The 21,952-nt window shown below is 44.7% G+C and overlaps 2 protein-coding genes across 3 annotated transcripts in view; one reads left to right on the forward strand and one right to left on the reverse strand.

The window, feature by feature from the left end:
• Positions 1 to 10,736, reverse strand: part of LOC118381341 (sorting nexin-30-like) — a 48,940-nt gene extending 38,204 nt beyond the window's left edge. The window contains exon 1 of the mRNA XM_052511872.1: positions 10,451 to 10,736. Coding sequence (XP_052367832.1) covers positions 10,451 to 10,597 — 147 coding nt within the window. The 5' untranslated portion in view covers positions 10,598 to 10,736. The remainder of the gene's footprint in view (positions 1 to 10,450) is intronic.
• Positions 10,737 to 10,830: 94 nt separating this feature from the next.
• Positions 10,831 to 20,067, forward strand: LOC118378459 (SOSS complex subunit C-like). Of its 2 annotated transcripts, XM_052511873.1 has the most exons (5): positions 10,834 to 11,072; positions 14,636 to 14,732; positions 18,963 to 19,038; positions 19,381 to 19,547; positions 19,711 to 20,067. In XM_052511873.1, exons 1-4 carry the CDS (start codon positions 11,015 to 11,017, stop codon positions 19,498 to 19,500), a joined length of 351 nt encoding a protein of 116 aa, XP_052367833.1. In that variant the 5' UTR covers positions 10,834 to 11,014; the 3' UTR covers positions 19,501 to 19,547; positions 19,711 to 20,067. The 2 variants fall into 2 exon arrangements, with proteins under 2 accessions (XP_052367834.1, XP_052367833.1); XM_052511874.1 differs by having other exon boundaries at positions 10,831 to 11,072; positions 19,381 to 20,067.
• The last annotated feature ends 1,885 nt before the right edge of the window (positions 20,068 to 21,952 follow it).

The raw sequence follows: 21,952 nt of genomic DNA on the forward strand, positions 1-21,952 counted from the left end.
TTCTCCCACTTTAAAAAATTAGTGAGGCCTGTAATTTTCACCATAGATACACTTCAACTCTGACAGACAAAATAAGAAAAAGAAATCCAGAAAATCAAATTGTAGGATTTTTAATGAATTTATTTGAAAATGATGGTGGAAAATAAGTATTTGGTCAATAACAGAAGTTTCTCAATACTTTGTTATATACCCTTTGTTGGCAATGACAGAGGTCAAACGTTTTCTGTAAGTCTTCACAAGGTTCACACACACTGTTGCTGGTATTTTGGCCCATTCCTCCATGCAGATCTCCTCTAGAGCAGTGATGTTTTGGGGCTATTGCTGGGCAACACAGACTTTCAACTCCCTCCAAAGATTTCCTATGGGGTTGAGATCTGGAGACTGGCTAGGCCACTCCAGGACCTTGAAATACTTCTTACAAAGCCACTCCTTCGTTGCCCGGGCGGTGTGTTTGGGATCATTGTCATTCTGAAAGACCCAGCCAATCTTCAATGCCCTTGCTGATGGAAGGAGGTTTTCACTCAATCTCACGATACATGGCCCCATTCATTCTTTCCTTTACACGGATCAGTCCTCCTGGTCCCTTTGCAGAAAAACAGCCCCAAAGCATGATTTTTCCACCCCCATGCTTCACAGTAGGTATGGTGGTCTTTGGATGCAACTCAGCATTCTTTGTCCTCCAAACACAACAAGTTGAGGTTTGACCAAAAAAGTTATATTTTGGTTTCATCTGACATTCTCCCAATCTTCTTCTGGATCATCCAAATGCTCTCTAGCAAACTTCAGACGGGCCTGGACATGTACTGTCTTTTATACTGATAACAAGTTCAAACAGGTGCCATTAATACAGGTAACGAGTGGAGGACAGAGGAGCCTCTTAAAGAAGGTTGTGAGAGCCAGAAATCTTGCTTGTTTTTAGGTGAACAAATACTTATTTTCCACCATAATTTGCAAATAAATTCATTTAAAAAATCCTACAATGTGATTTTCTGGATTTTTTTTTCTCATTTTGTCTGTCATAGTTGAAGTGTACCTATGATGAAAATTACCGGCCTCTCTCATCTTTTTAAGTGGGAGAATAAAAATAAAAATGTACAACATAAAACACCAAATAATGCACGCAGAGCAGAATTAGGCAGATACCAGCTAATTAACAATGTCCAGAAAAGAGCCTTGAAATTCGACAACCACCTAAAAGGAAGCGAATCCCCAAACCTTCCATAACAAAGCCATCACCTACAGAGAGATGAACCTGGAGAAGAGTCCCCTAAGCAAGCTGGTCCTGGGGCTCTGTTCACAAACACAAACAGACCCCACAGAGCCCCAGGACAGCAGCACAATTAGACCCAATCAAATCATGAGAAAACAAAAAGATCATTCTTTCCAATGTGTTAAGTAATTAACACAAAAACAGAGCAAACTAGAATGCTATTTGGCCCTGAACAGAGAGAACACAGTGGCAGAATACTTGACCACTATGACTGACCCAAACTTAAGGAAAGCTTTGACTATGTACAGACTCAGTGAGCATAGCCTTGCTATTGAGAAAGGCCGCCGTAGGCAGACATGGCTCTCAAGAGAAGACAGGCTATGTGCTCACTGCCCACAAAATGAGGTGGAAACTGAGATGCACTTCATAACCTCCTGCCCAATGTATGACCATATTAGAGAGACATATTTCCCTCAGATTACACAGATCCACAAAGAATTCGAAAGCAAATCCAATTTTGATAAACTCCCTTCACCTCTACTGGGTGAAATTCCACAGTGTGCATCACAGCAGCAAGATGTGTGACCTGTTGCCACAAGAAAGGGTCAACCAGTGAAGAACAAACACCATTGTAAATACAACCCATATTTATGTTGATTTATTTTCCCCTTTTGTACTTTAACTATTTGCACATCGTTACAACACTGTACAATTAAAATGTCTATTCCTCTAAAACGTTTTGGGATGTTTATAGTTCATTTTGATTGTTTTTTCACTTTTGTTTATTATCTATTTTCACTTGCTTTGGCAATGTTAACATGTGTTTCTCATGCCAATAAATCCCTTTGAATTGAAAGTGAACTGAATTGAGAGAGAACGACAAAGTGAGGGTTTTCAGTCTTGCTTTGACCACCAGACAACAGAAAGAAAATAGATATAAGCTGAACATAACAGTCAGTAGAAGAGAGGACAGTAACAGGAGACACTATGAGCTGAACATAACAGGAGAAACTATGAGCTGAACATAACAGGAGACACTATGAGCTGAACATAACAGGAGACACTATGAGCTGAATATAACAGGAGACACTGAGCTGAATATAACAGGAGACACTATGAGCTGAACATAACAGGAGACACTATGAGCTGAACATAACAGGAGACACTATGAGCTGAACATAACAGGAGACACTATGAGCTGAACATAACAGGAGACACTATGAGCTGAACATAACAGGAGACACTATGAGCTGAATATAACAGGAGACACTATGAGCTGAATATAACAGGAGACACTATGAGCTGAATATAACAGGAGACACTATGAGCTGAATATAACAGGAGACACTATGAGCTGAACATAACAGGAGACACTATGAGCTGAACATAACAGGAGACACTATGAGCTGAACATAACAGGAGACACTATGAGCTGAACATAACAGGAGACACTATGAGCTGAATATAACAGGACACTATGAGCTGAACATAATAGGAGACACTATGAGCTGAACATAACAGGAGACACTATGAGCTGAACATAACAGTCAGTAGAAGAGAGGACAGTAACAGGAGACACTATGAGCTGAACATAACAGGAGACACTATGAGCTGAACATAACAGGAGACACTATGAGCTGAACATAACAGGAGACACTGAGCTGAACATAACAGGAGACACTATGAGCTGAACATAACAGGAGACACTATGAGCTGAACATAACAGGAGACACTATGAGCTGAACATAACAGGAGACACTATGAGCTGAATATAACAGGAGACACTATGAGCTGAATATAACAGGAGACACTATGAGCTGAACATAACAGTCAGTAGAAGAGAGGACAGTAACAGGAGACACTATGAGCTGAACATAACAGGAGACACTATGAGCTGAATATAACAGGAGACACTATGAGCTGAATAACAGGAGACACTATGAGCTGAACATAACAGTCAGTAGAAGAGAGGACAGTAACAGGAGACACTATGAGCTGAACATAACAGGAGACACTATGAGCTGAACATAACAGGAGACACTATGAGCTGAACATAACAGGAGACACTATGAGCTGAACATAACAGGAGACACTATGAGCTGAATATAACAGGAGACACTGAGCTGAATATAACAGGAGACACTATGAGCTGAACATAACAGGAGACACTATGAGCTGAACATAACAGGAGACACTATGAGCTGAACATAACAGGAGACACTATGAGCTGAACATAACAGGAGACACTATGAGCTGAACATAACAGGAGACACTATGAGCTGAATATAACAGGAGACACTGAGCTGAATATAACAGGAGACACTATGAGCTGAACATAACAGGAGACACTATGAGCTGAACATAACAGGAGACACTATGAGCTGAACATAACAGGAGACACTATGAGCTGAACATAACAGGAGACACTATGAGCTGAACATAACAGGAGACACTATGAGCTGAACATAACAGGAGACACTATGAGCTGAACATAACAGGAGACACTATGAGCTGAACATAACAGTCAGTAGAAGAGAGGACAGTAACAGGAGACACTATGAGCTGAACATAACAGGAGACACTATGAGCTGAACATAACAGGAGACACTATGAGCTGAACATAACAGGAGACACTATGAGCTGAACATAACAGGAGACACTATGAGCTGAACATAACAGGAGACACTATGAGCTGAACATAACAGGAGACACTATGAGCTGAACATAACAGGAGACACTATGAGCTGAACATAACAGTCAGTAGAAGAGAGGACAGTAACAGGAGACACTATGAGCTGAACATAACAGGAGACACTATGAGCTGAATATAACAGGAGACACTATGAGCTGAACATAACAGGAGACACTATGAGCTGAACATAACAGGAGACACTATGAGCTGAATATAACAGGAGACACTATGAGCTGAATATAACAGGAGACACTATGAGCTGAATATAACAGGAGACACTATGAGCTGAATATAACAGGAGACACTATGAGCTGAACATAACAGGAGACACTATGAGCTGAACATAACAGGAGACACTATGAGCTGAACATAACAGGAGACACTATGAGCTGAATATAACAGGAGACACTATGAGCTGAACATAACAGGAGACACTATGAGCTGAATATAACAGGAGACACTATGAGCTGAATATAACAGGAGACACTATGAGCTGAACATAACAGGAGACACTATGAGCTGAACATAACAGGAGACACTATGAGCTGAACATAACAGGAGACACTATGAGCTGAACATAACAGGAGACACTATGAGCTGAACATAACAGTCAGTAGAAGAGAGGACAGTAACAGGAGACACTATGAGCTGAACATAACAGGAGACACTATGAGCTGAACATAACAGGAGACACTATGAGCTGAACATAACAGGAGACACTATGAGCTGAACATAACAGTCAGTAGAAGAGAGGACAGTAACAGGAGACACTATGAGCTGAACATAACAGGAGACACTATGAGCTGAATATAACAGGAGACACTATGAGCTGAATATAACAGTCAGTAGAAGAGAGGACAGTAACAGGAGACACTATGAGCTGAACATAACAGGAGACACTATGAGCTGAATATAACAGGAGACACTATGAGCTGAACATAACAGGAGACACTATGAGCTGAATATAACAGGAGACACTATGAGCTGAACATAACAGGAGACACTATGAGCTGAACATAACAGGAGACACTATGAGCTGAATATAACAGGAGACACTATGAGCTGAACATAACAGGAGACACTATGAGCTGAACATAACAGGAGACACTATGAGCTGAATATAACAGGAGACACTATGAGCTGAACATAACAGGAGACACTGAGCTGAACATAACAGGAGACACTATGAGCTGAACATAACAGGAGACACTGAGCTGAACATAACAGGAGACACTATGAGCTGAACATAACAGGAGACACTGAGCTGAACATAACAGGAGACACTATGAGCTGAACATAACAGGAGACACTATGAGCTGAACATAACAGGAGACACTATGAGCTGAACATAACAGGAGACACTGAGCTGAACATAACAGGAGACACTATGAGCTGAACATAACAGGAGACACTATGAGCTGAACATAACAGGAGACACTATGAGCTGAATATAACAGGAGACACTATGAGCTGAATATAACAGGAGACACTATGAGCTGAACATAACAGGAGACACTATGAGCTGAACATAACAGGAGACACTATGAGCTGAACATAACAGGAGACACTATGAGCTGAACATAACAGTCAGTAGAAGAGAGGACAGTAACAGGAGACACTATGAGCTGAACATAACAGGAGACACTGAGCTGAACATAACAGGAGACACTATGAGCTGAACATAACAGGAGACACTATGAGCTGAACATAACAGGAGACACTATGAGCTGAACATAACAGTGTCAGTAGAAGAGAGGACAGTAACAGGAGACACTATGAGCTGAACATAACAGGAGACACTATGAGCTGAACATAACAGGAGACACTATGAGCTGAACATAACAGTCAGTAGAAGAGAGGACAGTAACAGGAGACACTATGAGCTGAACACAACAGGAGACACTATGAGCTGAACATAACAGGAGACACTATGAGCTGAACATAACAGGAGACACTATGAGCTGAACATAACAGGAGACACTATGAGCTGAACATAACAGGAGACACTATGAGCTGAACATAACAGGAGACACTGTGAGCTGAACATAACAGGAGACACTATGAGCTGAACATAACAGGAGACACTATGAGCTGAACATAACAGGAGACACTATGAGCTGAACATAACAGGAGACACTATGAGCTGAACATAACAGGAGACACTATGAGCTGAAAATAACAGGAGACACTGAGCTGAATATAACAGGAGACACTATGAGCTGAACATAACAGGAGACACTATGAGCTGAACATAACAGGAGACACTATGAGCTGAACATAACAGTCAGTAGAAGAGAGGACAGTAACAGGAGACACTATGAGCTGAACATAACAGGAGACGCTATGAGCTGAACATAACAGGAGACACTATGAGCTGAACATAACAGTCAGTAGAAGAGAGGACAGTAACAGGAGACACTATGAGCTGAACATAACAGGAGACACTATGAGCTGAACATAACAGGAGACACTATGAGCTGAATATAACAGGAGACACTATGAGCTGAACATAACAGGAGACACTATGAGCTGAACATAACAGGAGACACTATGAGCTGAACATAACAGGAGACACTATGAGCTGAACATAACAGGAGACACTATGAGCTGAATATAACAGGAGACACTGAGCTGAATATAACAGGAGACACTATGAGCTGAACATAACAGGAGACACTATGAGCTGAACATAACAGGAGACACTATGAGCTGAACATAACAGGAGACACTATGAGCTGAATATAACAGGAGACACTATGAGCTGAACATAACAGGAGACACTATGAGCTGAACATAACAGGAGACACTATGAGCTGAACATAACAGGAGACACTATGAGCTGAACATAACAGGAGACACTATGAGCTGAATATAACAGGAGACACTGAGCTGAATATAACAGGAGACACTATGAGCTGAACATAACAGGAGACACTATGAGCTGAACATAACAGGAGACACTATGAGCTGAACATAACAGGAGACACTATGAGCTGAACATAACAGGAGACACTATGAGCTGAACATAACAGGAGACACTATGAGCTGAACATAACAGGAGACACTATGAGCTGAACATAACAGGAGACACTGAGCTGAACATAACAGGAGACACTATGAGCTGAACATAACAGGAGACACTATGAGCTGAACATAACAGGAGACACTATGAGCTGAATATAACAGGAGACACTGAGCTGAATATAACAGGAGACACTATGAGCTGAACATAACAGGAGACACTATGAGCTGAACATAACAGGAGACACTATGAGCTGAACATAACAGGAGACACTGAGCTGAACATAACAGGAGACACTATGAGCTGAACATAACAGGAGACACTATGAGCTGAACATAACAGGAGACACTATGAGCTGAACATAACAGGAGACACTATGAGCTGAATATAACAGGAGACACTATGAGCTGAATATAACAGGAGACACTATGAGCTGAACATAACAGGAGACACTATGAGCTGAACATAACAGGAGACACTATGAGCTGAACATAACAGGAGACACTATGAGCTGAACATAACAGGAGACACTATGAGCTGAATATAACAGGAGACACTATGAGCTGAACATAACAGTCAGTAGAAGAGAGGACAGTAACAGGAGACACTATGAGCTGAACATAACAGGAGACACTATGAGCTGAACATAACAGGAGACACTATGAGCTGAACATAACAGGAGACACTATGAGCTGAACATAACAGTCAGTAGAAGAGAGGACAGTAACAGGAGACACTATGAGCTGAACATAACAGGAGACACTATGAGCTGAACCTAACAGGAGACACTATGAGCTGAACATAACAGGAGACACTATGAGCTGAACATAACAGGAGACACTATGAGCTGAATATAACAGGAGACACTATGAGCTGAATATAACAGGACACTATGAGCTGAACATAACAGGAGACACTATGAGCTGAACATAACAGGAGACACTATGAGCTGAACATAACAGGAGACACTATGAGCTGAACATAACAGGAGACACTATGAGCTGAACATAACAGGAGACACTATGAGCTGAATATAACAGGACACTATGAGCTGAATATAACAGGAGACACTATGAGCTGAACATAACAGGAGACACTATGAGCTGAACATAACAGGAGACACTATGAGCTGAACATAACAGGAGACACTATGAGCTGAATATAACAGGAGACACTGAGCTGAACATAACAGGAGACACTATGAGCTGAACATAACAGGAGACACTATGAGCTGAATATAACAGGAGACACTATGAGCTGAACATAACAGGAGACACTATGAGCTGAACATAACAGGAGACACTGAGCTGAACATAACAGGAGACACTATGAGCTGAACATAACAGGAGACACTATGAGCTGAATATAACAGGACACTATGAGCTGAATATAACAGGAGACACTATGAGCTGAACATAGCAGGAGACACTATGAGCTGAACATAACAGGAGACACTGAGCTGAACATAACAGGAGACACTATGAGCTGAATATAACAGGAGACACTATGAGCTGAACATAACAGGAGACACTATGAGCTGAACATAACAGGAGACACTATGAGCTGAACATAACAGGAGACACTATGAGCTGAACATAACAGGAGACACTATGAGCTGAACATAACAGGAGACACTATGAGCTGAACATAACAGGAGACACTATGAGCTGAACATAACAGGAGACACTATGAGCTGAACATAACAGGAGACACTATGAGCTGAACATAACAGGAGACACTATGAGCTGAATATAACAGGAGACACTATGAGCTGAACATAACAGGAGACACTATGAGCTGAACATAACAGGAGACACTATGAGCTGAACATAACAGGAGACACTATGAGCTGAATATAACAGGAGACACTATGAGCTGAATATAACAGGACACTATGAGCTGAATATAACAGGAGACACTATGAGCTGAACATAACAGGAGACACTATGAGCTGAACATAACAGGAGACACTATGAGCTGAACATAACAGTCAGTAGAAGAGAGGACAGTAACAGGAGACACTATGAGCTGAACATAACAGGAGACACTATGAGCTGAACATAACAGGAGACACTATGAGCTGAATATAACAGGAGACACTATGAGCTGAACATAACAGGAGACACTATGAGCTGAATATAACAGGAGACACTATGAGCTGAACATAACAGGAGACACTATGAGCTGAACATAACAGGAGACACTATGAGCTGAACATAACAGGAGACACTATGAGCTGAACATAACAGGAGACACTATGAGCTGAACATAACAGGAGACACTATGAGCTGAACATAACAGGAGACACTATGAGCTGAACATAACAGGAGACACTATGAGCTGAACATAACAGTCAGTAGAAGAGAGGACAGTAACAGGAGACACTATGAGCTGAACATAACAGGAGACACTATGAGCTGAACATAACAGGAGACACTATGAGCTGAACATAACAGGAGACACTATGAGCTGAACATAACAGGAGACACTATGAGCTGAATATAACAGGAGACACTATGAGCTGAACATAACAGGAGACACTATGAGCTGAACATAACAGGAGACACTATGAGCTGAACATAACAGGAGACACTATGAGCTGAACATAACAGGAGACACTATGAGCTGAACATAACAGGAGACACTATGAGCTGAACATAACAGGAGACACTATGAGCTGAACATAACAGGAGACACTATGAGCTGAACATAACAGGAGACACTATGAGCTGAACATAACAGGAGACACTATGAGCTGAACATAACAGGAGACACTATGAGCTGAATATAACAGGAGACACTATGAGCTGAATATAACAGGAGACACTATGAGCTGAACATAACAGGAGACACTATGAGCTGAACATAACAGGAGACACTATGAGCTGAACATAACAGGAGACACTATGAGCTGAACATAACAGTCAGTAGAAGAGAGGACAGTAACAGGAGACACTATGAGCTGAACATAACAGGAGACACTATGAGCTGAACATAACTTTCATTGTCCTCACGAGGGAGAGAAATTAGAAAATATCTTAAACATATGTGGGTTTTTGGTAACAAAATTACAAGGCACAAGTCAATGTTTCATAAACTTAGGGTTATATATATTATATAATAATTTCTCCAAAACTCAAAATGTGTTGATATTAGTTGGCAGGGGGCTTTAGGTCAACATTATTGAGTCTCTTTTAAGACTTTTTCTGGTAGATGTTGCCTAAGATCTCTTTTCCATCTGTTTGACAAGAGACCAAAGCCTTTGCTTATTGTTAATTTTTAGGATGGAAAATAGTTAAAAATGTATATATGCCTTAATTGATCAAAAAAATATAGACAATTAGATTTCATTTGATATACTCCTACGAACTTCGTTGGTGCTCATGTGTCCTTTTTAGATAGAAATGCCCTAGGCTAGACAATCTATCATCCTAAAACTACATCAGCACATGAAAGTACAGAATACGGGCCGAACTATCTATTTATTTAGCTTTTCTAGCAATCTATATCCATATATTTTTTGTACCTTCCCTCCGATGCTGGTAATGGTGTTTCCGACATCTGGACTGGGTGTGAGGACCGACGCTGTCTCCTCGGCTCCAAGCGGATGACAGATCTCCTGAATGGGCTTTTGCCCCGAAGATGCCAGCGATTTTGGGGTGCCAGCACTCATTGTGCAAGCGATGGGAATCCGAGAACGGATTTACCGGGAAATATCTTCGTTTTTTTTGGCCTGGAATGCGAGTTTTTGTGTGTGTGTGATTATTTCCCATGTATCCCGTGTATCAAACGCTGGACACTGTAGTTGTAACCAAAAGCTTTCAGCTGACTGGCACTGCGCAGTCGCGGAAGTAGAATAACAGTAACCGGAAGTAATGACACTTTCAGCAATCACGTGACTTTTGTTGACACGCGTGTGTTTGTGCGATGTTTGTTTCTGTATCGAGCGAAGTAGTTTAGTTGGAGTTAAACATGAATATATGTGATAGTTGTGTAGCTATTTAAAAATCTGAAACATCTGCTATCCGTGGTCGATTCGTCTGTCCCCAGTGTAGATGTTAACTAACACTGTGATAACTGGCTCTATTTAATGTTTTATATTGTTGAGGCTGCAACCAGTCTTTCTGACATGGCGTCGCCTGCACCGGGTAAGTCGAATATCCAGGGCGTTTTGTGCGGCTTGTTGATGCAGAGTCCTGGGGCTCAATTCAATCCGCAATTGCGGAAATTCAGGTCATTCTTCCTCAAGTGGTGTAACCGCGTCGGAGCTGTCAAATCGGGGATACGGACACACAACAATACGGTTATTGTGGACAGTCAGATTCATGTAATAGTTCGTTTTTAAAACGTTTACATGCTTTGCAAGATGAACGATTTCCCCAATAGTCCTGTTTTTATATGGACACATCTGAAACGTCTACCTAATGATTAAACTTCCTTCCTGTGAGGTTTAATGGCGGTTGCCGTCTGTGTTGCTTTACCGCCCCCAATACTACTCTGACTCTGGCCACATCGACCTGCCACCTTCCCTCCGGACACTTCCGATCCCCAGCAACAGTTGACACACAACTTTATCCACCGAAATGACACAATCCTCTGTCCCGTGCCCTCCTGCACACGGCTGCGACATGACCATTAAACGTGGCACCCTGAAACATTACAGTGGATTCGCCACAAAAGCACTGGTTAACTGATATCTTAACGTGACCTTGTTGGGTAAAGACTGATGTAACCCGATGTGAAACGGTTAGCTAGTTAGGCTTTTTTGAGACCTTGAAGTAGTTGTTCCCCGCGGCTTTTGTGGAGCGATGCTTTGTGGTAAAGATGCTTCGAGGGTGACTGTTGTCTGTGTGCAGAGAGTCCCTGGTTCGAGCCCGGCGAGGGGACGGACGGAGAGGATAACTGAACAGACTGACTCAAAACAAAAACAAAAAGTACTTACATTTGGACCTCACACCGATTTAGTGTGCTTGTTACATTTCCACGAAATAATGAAGATTTCTATCATCCTAATCGAAGTGTAGATTACATCTCACATTCCATTGTTTCAATTTTGCGAACAAGGCTGCATGGGATTTCTCTTATTGCCATTGGTTGCACAGAGTCACATTGTCTGCTTTAGATATAATGCATGGAGCCGCTTGTGGATTTGACAGCTCGAACGCAGTTCCCCCTCAGACCCCGCCGAAACAACCGCTATGCAGATGTGGGATAAATAATATCTGATTGAATAGAGCTCTGAATCTTCTTCAACAGCCCTGGATAAGAGCAAGCTAGAATAGAGCCCTGGATAAGAGCGAGCTAGAATAGAGCCCTGGATAAGAGTGAACTAGAATAGAGTCCCGGATAAGAGCTAGCAAGAATAGAGTCCTGGATAAGAGCCAGCTAGAATAGAGCCCTGGATAAGAGCCAGCTAGAATAGAGCCCTGGATAAGAGCCAGCTAGAATAGAGTCCTGGATAAGAGCCAGCTAGAATAGAGCCCTGGATAAGAGCCAGCTAGAATAGAGTCCTGGATAAGAGCAGCTAGAATAGAGTCCTGGATAAGAGCCAGCTAGAATAGAGCCCTGGATAAGAGCTAGCTAGAATAGAGCCCTGGATAAGAGCTAGCTAGAATAGAGTCCTGGATAAGAGCTAGCTAGAATAGAGTCCTGGATAAGAGCAAGCTAGAATAGAGCCCTGGATAAGAGCTAGCTAGAATAGAGATAAGAGCTAGCTAGAAGAGCCCTGGATAAGAGCTAGCTAGAATAGAGCCCTGGATAAGAGCTAGCTAGAATAGAGCCCTGGATAAGAGCTAGCTAGAATAGAGCCCTGGATAAGAGCCAGCTAGAATAGAGAGCTAGAATAGAGTCCTGGATAAGAGCCAGCTAGAATAGAGCCCTGGATAAGAGCCAGCTAGAATAGAGTCCTGGATAAGAGCCAGCTAGAATAGAGCCCTGGATAAGAGCCAGCTAGAATAGAGCCCTGGATAAGAGCCAGCTAGAATAGAGTCCTGGATAAGAGCCAGCTAGAATAGAGTCCTGGATAAGAGCCAGCTAGAATAGAGTCCTGGATAAGAGCCAGCTAGAATAGAGTCCTGGATAAGAGCCAGCTAGAATAGAGCCCTGGATAAGAGCCAGCTAGAATAGAGCCCTGGATAAGAGCTAGCTAGAATAGAGCCCTGGATAAGAGCTAGCTAGAATAGAGCCCTGGATAAGAGCTAGCTAGAATAGAGCCCTGGATAAGAGCTAGCTAGAATAGAGCCCTGGATAAGAGCTAGCTAGAATAGAGCCCTGGATAAGAGCTAGCTAGAATAGAGCCCTGGATAAGAGCTAGCTAGAATAGAGCCCTGGATAAGAGCCAGCTAGAATAGAGCCCTAAGAGATAGAATAGAGCTAGCTAGAATAGAGCCCTGGATAAGAGCTAGCTAGAATAGAGCCCTGGATAAGAGCCAGCTAGAATAGAGCCCTGGATAAGAGCTAGCTAGAATAGAGCCCTGGATAAGAGCCAGCTAGAATAGAGCTGGATAAGAGCTAGCTAGAATAGAGCCCTGGATAAGAGCTAGCTAGAATAGAGCCCTGGATAAGAGCCAGCTAGAATAGAGCCCTGGATAAGAGCTAGCTAGAATAGAGCCCTGGATAAGAGCTAGCTAGAATAGAGTCCTGGATAAGAGCTAGCTAGAATAGAGCCCTGGATAAGAGCAAGCTAGAATAGAGCCCTAGAATAGAGTCCTGGATAGAGCTAGGCCTGGATAGAATAGAGTCCTGGATAAGAGCAAGCTAGAATAGAGTCCTGGATAAGAGCTACTAGAATAGAGCCCTGGATAAGAGCCAGCTAGAATAGAGTCCCAGGTCCTGGATAAGAAGCTAGAATAGAGTCCTGGATAAGAGCTAGCTAGAATAGAGTCCTGGATAAGAGCTAGCTAGAATAGAGTCCTGGATAAGAGCTAGCTAGAATAGAGTCCTGGATAAGAGCTAGCTAGAATAGAGTCCTGGATAAGAGCTAGCTAGAATAGAGTCCTGGATAAGAGCTAGCTAGAATAGAGTCCTGGATAAGAGCTCCTAGAATAGAGTCCTGGATAAGAGCTAGCTAGAATAGAGTCCTGGATAAGAGCTAGCCAATAGAGTCCTGGATAAGAGCTAGCTAGAATAGAGTCCTGGATAAGAGCTAGCTAGAATAGAGCCCTGGATAAGAGCTAGCTAGAATAGAGCCCTGGATAAGAGCCTAGAATAGAGCCCTGGATAAGAGCTAGCTAGAATAGAGCCCTGGATAAGAGCTAGCTAGAATAGAGCCCTGGATAAGAGCTAGCTAGAATAGAGCCCTGGATAAGAGCTAGCTAGAATAGAGTTCTAAGAGCTAGCTAGAATAGACCTGGATAAGAGCTAGCTAGAATAGAGTCCTGGATAAGAGCTAGCTAGAATAGACCAGGATAAGAGCTCCCAGAATAGAGCCCTGGATAAGAGCTAGCAGAATAGAGCCCTGGATAAGAGCTAGCTAGAATAGAGCCCTTAAGAGCTAGCTAGAATAGACCCTGGATAAGAGCTAGCTAGAATAGAGCCCTGGATAAGAGCCAGCTAGAATAGAGCCCTGGATAAGAGCTAGCTAGAATAGAGCCCTGGATAAGAGCTAGCTAGAATAGAGCCCTGGATAAGAGCCAGCTAGAATAGAGCCCTGGATAAGAGCTAGCTATTTGTGCTGATTATTTTCACGATCTTTTGTTTTTTCTGCCATCAGGAGTCCAGAACAAGAACCGTGTGGCCATTTTGGCTGACCTGGACAAGGAGAAGAGACGCTTGATACATAACCAATCCATGAATAACCCTGCAGCCAGGTATAAGGAATGAACATGTATCTATCTGTCAATAGTGGGTCGTGTCAGTGAAATAAATATTGGTTGTGTCTCATATAGTGTTTTGCTATAGACCAGGGCCCACTCCCAGTGTTCTGCTATAGACCAGGGCCCACTCCCAGTGTTCTGCTATAGACCAGGGCCCACTCCCAGTGTTCTACTATAGACCAGGGCCCACTCCCAGTGTTCTGCTATAGACCAGGGCCCACTCCCAGTGTTCTACTATAGACCAGGGCCCACTCCCAGTGTTCTACTATAGACCAGGGCCCACTGCCAGTGTTCTACTATAGACCAGGGCCCACTCCCAGTGTTCTACTATAGACCAGGGCCCACTCCCAGTGTTCTGCTATAGACCAGGGCCCACTCCCAGTGTTCTACTATAGACCAGGGCCCACTCCCAGTGTTCTACTATAGACCAGGGCCCACTCCCAGTGTTCTACTATAGACCAGGGCCCACTCCCAGTGTTCTGCTATAGACCAGGGCCCACTCCCAGTGTTCTACTATAGACCAGGGCCCAATCCCAGTGTTCTGCTATAGACCAGGGCCCACTCACAGTGTTCTGCTATAGACCAGGGCCCACTGCCAGTGTTCTGCTATAGACCAGGGCCCACTCCCAGTGTTCTACAATAGACCAGGGCCCACTCCCAGTGTTCTACTACAGACCAGGGCCCACTCCCAGTGTTCTACTATAGACCAGGTTCCACTCCCAGTGTTCTACTATAGACCAGGGTCCACTCCCAGTGTTCTGCTATAGACCAGGGTCCACTCCCAGTGTTCTGCTATAGACCAGGGTCCACTCCCAGTGTTCTGCTATAGACCAGGGCCCACTCCCAGTGTTCTACTATAGACCAGGGCCCACTCCCAGTGTTCTGCTATAGACCAGGGTCCACTCCCAGTGTTCTGCTATAGACCAGGGCCCACTCCCAGTGTTCTGCTATAGACCAGGGCCCACTCCCAGTGTTCTACTATAGACCAGGGCCCACTGGCAGTGTTCTGCTATAGACCAGGGCCCACTGCCAGTGTTCTGCTATAGACCAGGGCCCACTCCCAGTGTTCTGCTATAGACCAGGGCCCACTGGCAGTGTTCTACTATAGACCAGGGCCCACTCCCAGTGTTCTGCTATAGACCAGGGCCCACTCCCAGTGTTCTGCTATAGACCAGGGCCCACTGGCAGTGTTCTACTATAGACCAGGGCCCACTCCCAGTGTTCTACTATAGACCAGGGCCCACTGCCAGTGTTCTGCTATAGACCAGGGCCCACTGCCAGTGTTCTACTATAGACCAGGGCCCACTGCCAGTGTTCTACTATAGACCAGGGCCCACCTCAGTGTTCTACTACAGACCAGGGCCCACTGCCAGTGTTCTACTATAGACCAGGGCCCACCTCCCAGTGTTCTACTATAGACCAGGGCCCACTCCCAGTGTTCTGCTATAGACCAGGGCCCACCTCCCAGTGTTCTACTATAGACCAGGGCCCACCTCCCAGTGTTCTACTATAGACCAGGGCCCACTCCCAGTGTTCTACTATAGACCAGGGCCCACTCCCAGTGTTCTGCTATAGACCAGGGCCCACTCCCAGTGTTCTACTATAGACCAGGGCCCACTCACAGTGTACTACTATAGACCAGGGCCCACTCCCAGTGTTCTACTATAGACCAGGGCCCACTCCCAGTGTTCTACTATAGACCAGGGCCCACTCCCAGTGTTCTCTATAGACCAGGACCCACTCACAGTGTTCTTCTATAGACCAGGGCCCACTCCCAGTGTTCTGCTATAGACCAGGGTCCACTCTCAGTGTTCTGCTATAGACCAGGGTCCACTCTGTGTTCTGCTATAGACCAGGGCCCACTCCCAGTGTTCTACTATAGACCAGGGCCCACTCCCAGTGTTCTACTATAGACCAGGGCCCACTCCCAGTGTTCTACTATAGACCAGGGCCCACTCCCAGTGTTCTACTATAGACCAGGGCCCACTGGCAGTGTTCTACTATAGACCAGGGCCCACTCCCAGTGTTCTGCTATAGACCAGGGCCCACTCCCAGTGTTCTGCTATAGACCAGGGCCCACTCCCAGTGTTCTGCTATAGACCAGGGCCCACTCCCAGTGTTCTACTATAGACCAGGGCCCACTCCCAGTGTTCTGCTATAGACCAGGGCCCACTCCCAGTGTTCTGCTATAGACCAGGGCCCACTCCCAGTGTTCTGCTATAGACCAGGGCCCACTCCCAGTGTTCTACTATAGACCAGGGCCCACTCCCAGTGTTCTGCTATAGACCAGGGTCCACTCCCAGTGTTCTGCTATAGACCAGGGTCCACTCCCAGTGTTCTGCTATAGACCAGGGTCCACTCCCAGTGTTCTGCTATAGACCAGGGCCCACTCCCAGTGTTCTGCTATAGACCAGGGCCCACTCCCAGTGTTCTGCTATAGACCAGGGTCCACTCCCAGTGTTCTGCTATAGACCAGGGCCCACTCCCAGTGTTCTACTATAGACCAGGGCCCACTGCCAGTGTTCTACTATAGACCAGGGCCCACTGCCAGTGTTCTACTATAGACCAGGGCCCACTCCCAGTGTTCTACTATAGACCAGGGCCCACTGCCAGTGTTCTACTATAGACCAGGGCCCACTGCCAGTGTTCTACTATAGACCAGGGCCCACTCCCAGTGTTCTACTATAGACCAGGGCCCACTCCCAGTGTTCTGCTATAGACCAGGGCCCACTCCCAGTGTTCTACTATAGACCAGGGCCCACTCCCAGTGTTCTGCTATAGACCAGGGCCCACTCCCAGTGTTCTGCTATAGACCAGGGCCCACTCACAGTGTTCTGCTATAGACCAGGGCCCACTCCCAGTGTTCTGCTATAGACCAGGGCCCACTCCCAGTGTTCTACTATAGACCAGGGCCCACTCCCAGTGTTCTACTATAGACCAGGGCCCACTCCCAGTGTTCTACTATAGACCAGGGCCCACTCCACAGTGTTCTGCTATAGACCAGGGCCCACTCCCAGTGTTCTACTATAGACCAGGGCCCACTCCCAGTGTTCTGCCCAGACCAGGGCCCACTCACAGTGTTCTGCTATAGACCAGGGCCCACTCCCAGTGTTCTGCTATAGACCAGGGCCCACTCCCAGTGTTCTGCTATAGACCAGGGCCCACTCACAGTGTTCTGCTATAGACCAGGGCCCACCTCCCAGTGTTCTGCTATAGACCAGGGTCCACTCACAGTGTTCTGCTATAGACCAGGGCCCACTCCCAGTGTTCTGCTATAGACCAGGGCCCACTCACAGTGTTCTACTATAGACCAGGGCCCACTCCCAGTGTTCTGCTATAGACCAGGGCCCACTCACAGTGTTCTACTATAGACCAGGGTCCACTCCCAGTGTTCTGCTATAGACCAGGGCCCAGTGTTCTACTATAGACCAGGGCCCACTCCCAGTGTTCTGCTATAGACCAGGGCCCACTCACAGTGTTCTGCTATAGACCAGGGTCCACTCCCAGTGTTCTGCTATAGACCAGGGCCCACTCCCAGTGTTCTACTATAGACCAGGGACCAGTGTTCTACTATAGACCAGGGCCCACTCCCAGTGTTCTGCTATAGACCAGGGCCCACTGCCAGTGTTCACTATAGACCAGGGCCCACTCCCAGTGTTCTACTATAGACCAGGGCCCACTCCCAGTGTTCTGCTATAGACCAGGGCCCACTCACAGTGTTCTACTATAGACCAGGGCCCACTGCCAGTGTTCTACTATAGACCAGGACCCACTCCCAGTGTTCTACTATAGACCAGGACCCACTCCCAGTGTTCTACTATAGACCAGGACCCACTCCCAGTGTTCTACTATAGACCAGGGCCCACCACAAGCTATAGACCAGGGCCCACTCACAGTGTTCTACTATAGACCAGGGCCCACTGCCCTACTATAGACCAGGACCCACAGTGTTCTGCTATAGACCAGGGTCCACTGCCAGTGTTCTGCTATAGACCAGGGTCCACTCCCAGTGTTCTGCTATAGACCAGGGCCCACTGGCAGTGTTCTGCTATAGACCAGGGCCCACTCACAGTGTTCTACTATAGACCAGGGCCCATAAGCCTCTGGTCAAAACTCAAAAGTAGTACATGTACTATATAGGGAATATGGTGCTATTTGGGATGCATACCTTGATTCAGTGACGCGTGTGACCCCTGACCTCTACCCCCCCATCCCTCTCTCCAGACCTGCCCTGAATAAAGCCTTCAAAGACCACACTGAGCAGCAGCACATCGCTGCCCAGCAGGAAGCAGCTCTGCAGGTAAGGTCTTGACCTCGTTGTAGAACTTCAGAAATGCATCCTTCCTTCCTTCCTTGTTTCCGTTTTTAAGTATGCATGGATCTATTAGTGATTGGACGGATGTAAGCGAGGTGACCACACTGTCACTTAGACCAATCCAACCACTTCAGATCTGGGATTTTTAACAGGGCCCTTGGGTAGCTTATAGGTGGCTCCAGAGCCACACTGCTCTCTGTGTACACAGGAAGTGAAGTTTTGTTGCTGTACTGTCCGACTAAGGCTCCCTGGTTGCCGCGGTTATTGTTCTCGTACATTATTGTGTAACTCATCTTCCTTGTGTTGTTGTTGTTGTTGTTGTTACAGCATGCCCATACACACTCTTCTGGTTTCTTCATCACTCAAGACTCGTCCTTCGGGAACCTGATCCTCCCCGTGCTGCCACAACCAGACCCGCCTTCAGCAGCAGAACTACAGAACCTTTAAGAAAACATGGCAGAAAGACCGACGGCTAGAAGTAGCAGTTGGCCACGGTGTGTTACAGATCAGCTGTTTGGTGTTGTCGAATCGACATGTAGAATCGTCGGGAAATTACCTGAAATTGGCTGTCGATATTCTGGTCAGAGGTGATATGAAATTGTAGGCGCTGCGTTTCAGAACATTTAACCATTAACTGCTCTGTTTCTTCCCTTCCAGAGGGAGGCCACTAGACCTTCCAGGATATGACAAATGGAGAATTTTTTGTTAACTTTAAAACTGACAGCTGATGAAACTGAGGAGTATTGTAGTCTGTAATAAAACCCTTTTGAGGAAAAACTCATTCTGATTGGCTGGACCTGGCTCCCCAGTCGGTGGGCCTATGCCCTCCCAGGCCCACCCATGGCTGAGCCCCTGCCCAGTCATGTGAAATCCATAGATTAGGGCCTAATGAATTTATTTAAATTGACTCAACTCTTTTAAAGTTGTTGCGTTTCTATTTTTTGTTCAGTATAGATTTGCCTTTGTAGACAGAAAAAAAAAATGGTTTATGAAAATAAAATAAATTGTAACATGGCCTTTTAGTGTCTCCATTTTTCAAGACCAAAAAGTCCTAAAAGAGTCACAATGGGTTAAAAAGCCTATATAGTGTGCTACGTTGGGTTAGCCTTATAGTGCTATGTTGGGTTAGCCTTATAGTGCTCTGAGTAAACAGTCACATTTGCGTGGGTATAGTCTACATCCACGTAGAGCAGTCTATACGTTAAAAACGAGGCTCCATCACTTTCAAACAGTCAAGGTATTTCAAAACCCCAAAAAACAACATTTCCTGGTGATTTGAAGTATGTGTGTAGAGGTGAATTATAAAACCAGTTAAGTGGCTCCATGGTGTCAAGACAAGACAAAACCACCAACACAGCAGGCTGAGAATAGCCTGATCTTTTACAACGGTCTCACTAGTTGATTATGATTAGGAAATTAAATGCTTTGAATCTATTGTAAACGACTGGTCCCATTGGTTGTTTACTTTTAAAATCAGTACTTCGCTACTATAATAACTGGCTGAATGTTGTCCAAAAACAATGTTCAACTAGTTAGGTATAGTAAACAGCCTGCTAACTGAGGTTAGCGGTCGCTTGGTGTAGCTGGTGCTACGCGTTGGTTACTCAGTCATTAGAACAAAAAAGACACCTGTGTGTTATCAGAAACACTTACCTTTACACCGAACACACTTCCTATGTCACACACACACACACGAACTGGACCTGTGTGAATATAGCCATAATAATGGCATTTGAGTTTCGCCTTCAAAATAAAAGCCCCCCACCATTAGAAATGACACAAATGGTGGAATCAAGTCACATTTGGAATAGATAAGGCAAAAAAAATAAAATGTGTAATGTTGTTACATTATTTAAATGAAATAGAATGATTGTCAATAAACAGAAAACACTGGTGAAATCACACTGTATGTATTAGACTTTAGAATTGCATTGGGGGCATACTAATATGCATTTCACAGATTAAACTAGAGATTGTACATCCATGAAATGGGGTATCAGCCTACGTACTCAGTGGCACCAACAGAACGACGTAGAATTTACACAAATACGATTGTGTAAGCTCTTATTGTGGGACTCTAAAAACCAGTGTGAAATGAATCACATGACGACTATTACATCAGCGGGCACTGTTAAAACCAACTACTTGAATGCCCTGGCCTACTCCTTGAAGTTTGCACTTCTGTAAAAAAGAAAACACTTCTTTATATTTTAGTATGTATTTATATGTCAGACCAAGCGATTGACTTGAGGCATTTTGATATAAATGTGTAAAGATGCATCACCATTCGGGTAATGTGGGTCGTTAACAGCCCAGTCCATCAGTGAATGAACTCAAACAAGAAAATCCTCCTAGTAGCTTTAATAATCCTCCTAGTAGCTTTAATAATCCTCCTAGTAGCTTTAATAATCCTCCTAGTAGCTTTAATAATGCAGGGAAACTTAAATCAGCTTTACCTCATTTCTATCAACATGTTAAATGTGCAACCAGAGGGGAAAATAACTCTGGGACCACCTGTACTCACCTTTACTCCACACACAGAGATGCATACAAAGCTCTCCCTCGCCCTCCATTTGGCAAATCTGACCATAATTAATTTCCTCCTCATTCCTGCTTACAAGCTAAAAATTAAAGCAGGAAGCACCACTGAGTGGTCAGATGAAGCAGATGCTCACCCAGAGGCGGCGCTCCTAGTGGCTGGAGACTTTAATGCAGGGAAACTTAAATCAGTTCTACCAAATCTCTATCAACATGTTAAATGTGTAACCAGAGAAAAAAAACATTCTAGATCACCTGTACGCCACACACAAAGACGCGTACAAAGCTCTCCCACGCCCTCCATTTGATATACCCGACCACACCTCTATCCTCACGATTCCAGCTTGCAAGCAAAAATTAA

The sequence above is a fragment of the Oncorhynchus keta genome, unplaced genomic scaffold (assembly GCF_023373465.1).
Source record: "Oncorhynchus keta strain PuntledgeMale-10-30-2019 unplaced genomic scaffold, Oket_V2 Un_contig_7646_pilon_pilon, whole genome shotgun sequence".
Classification (NCBI taxonomy): domain Eukaryota; kingdom Metazoa; phylum Chordata; class Actinopteri; order Salmoniformes; family Salmonidae; genus Oncorhynchus; species Oncorhynchus keta.

Bases quoted from the DNA above. Each gene is read 5' to 3' on its own strand.
- LOC118378459 (XM_052511874.1), top strand. From the start codon at position 11,015: ATGTTTTATATTGTTGAGGCTGCAACCAGTCTTTCTGACATGGCGTCG. The intron at 11,073-14,635 runs GTAAGTCGAATA...TTCTGCCATCAG, and splicing joins CATGGCGTCGCCTGCACCGG to GAGTCCAGAACAAGAACCGT. The intron at 14,733-18,962 runs GTATAAGGAATG...CCCTCTCTCCAG, and splicing joins ATGAATAACCCTGCAGCCAG to ACCTGCCCTGAATAAAGCCT.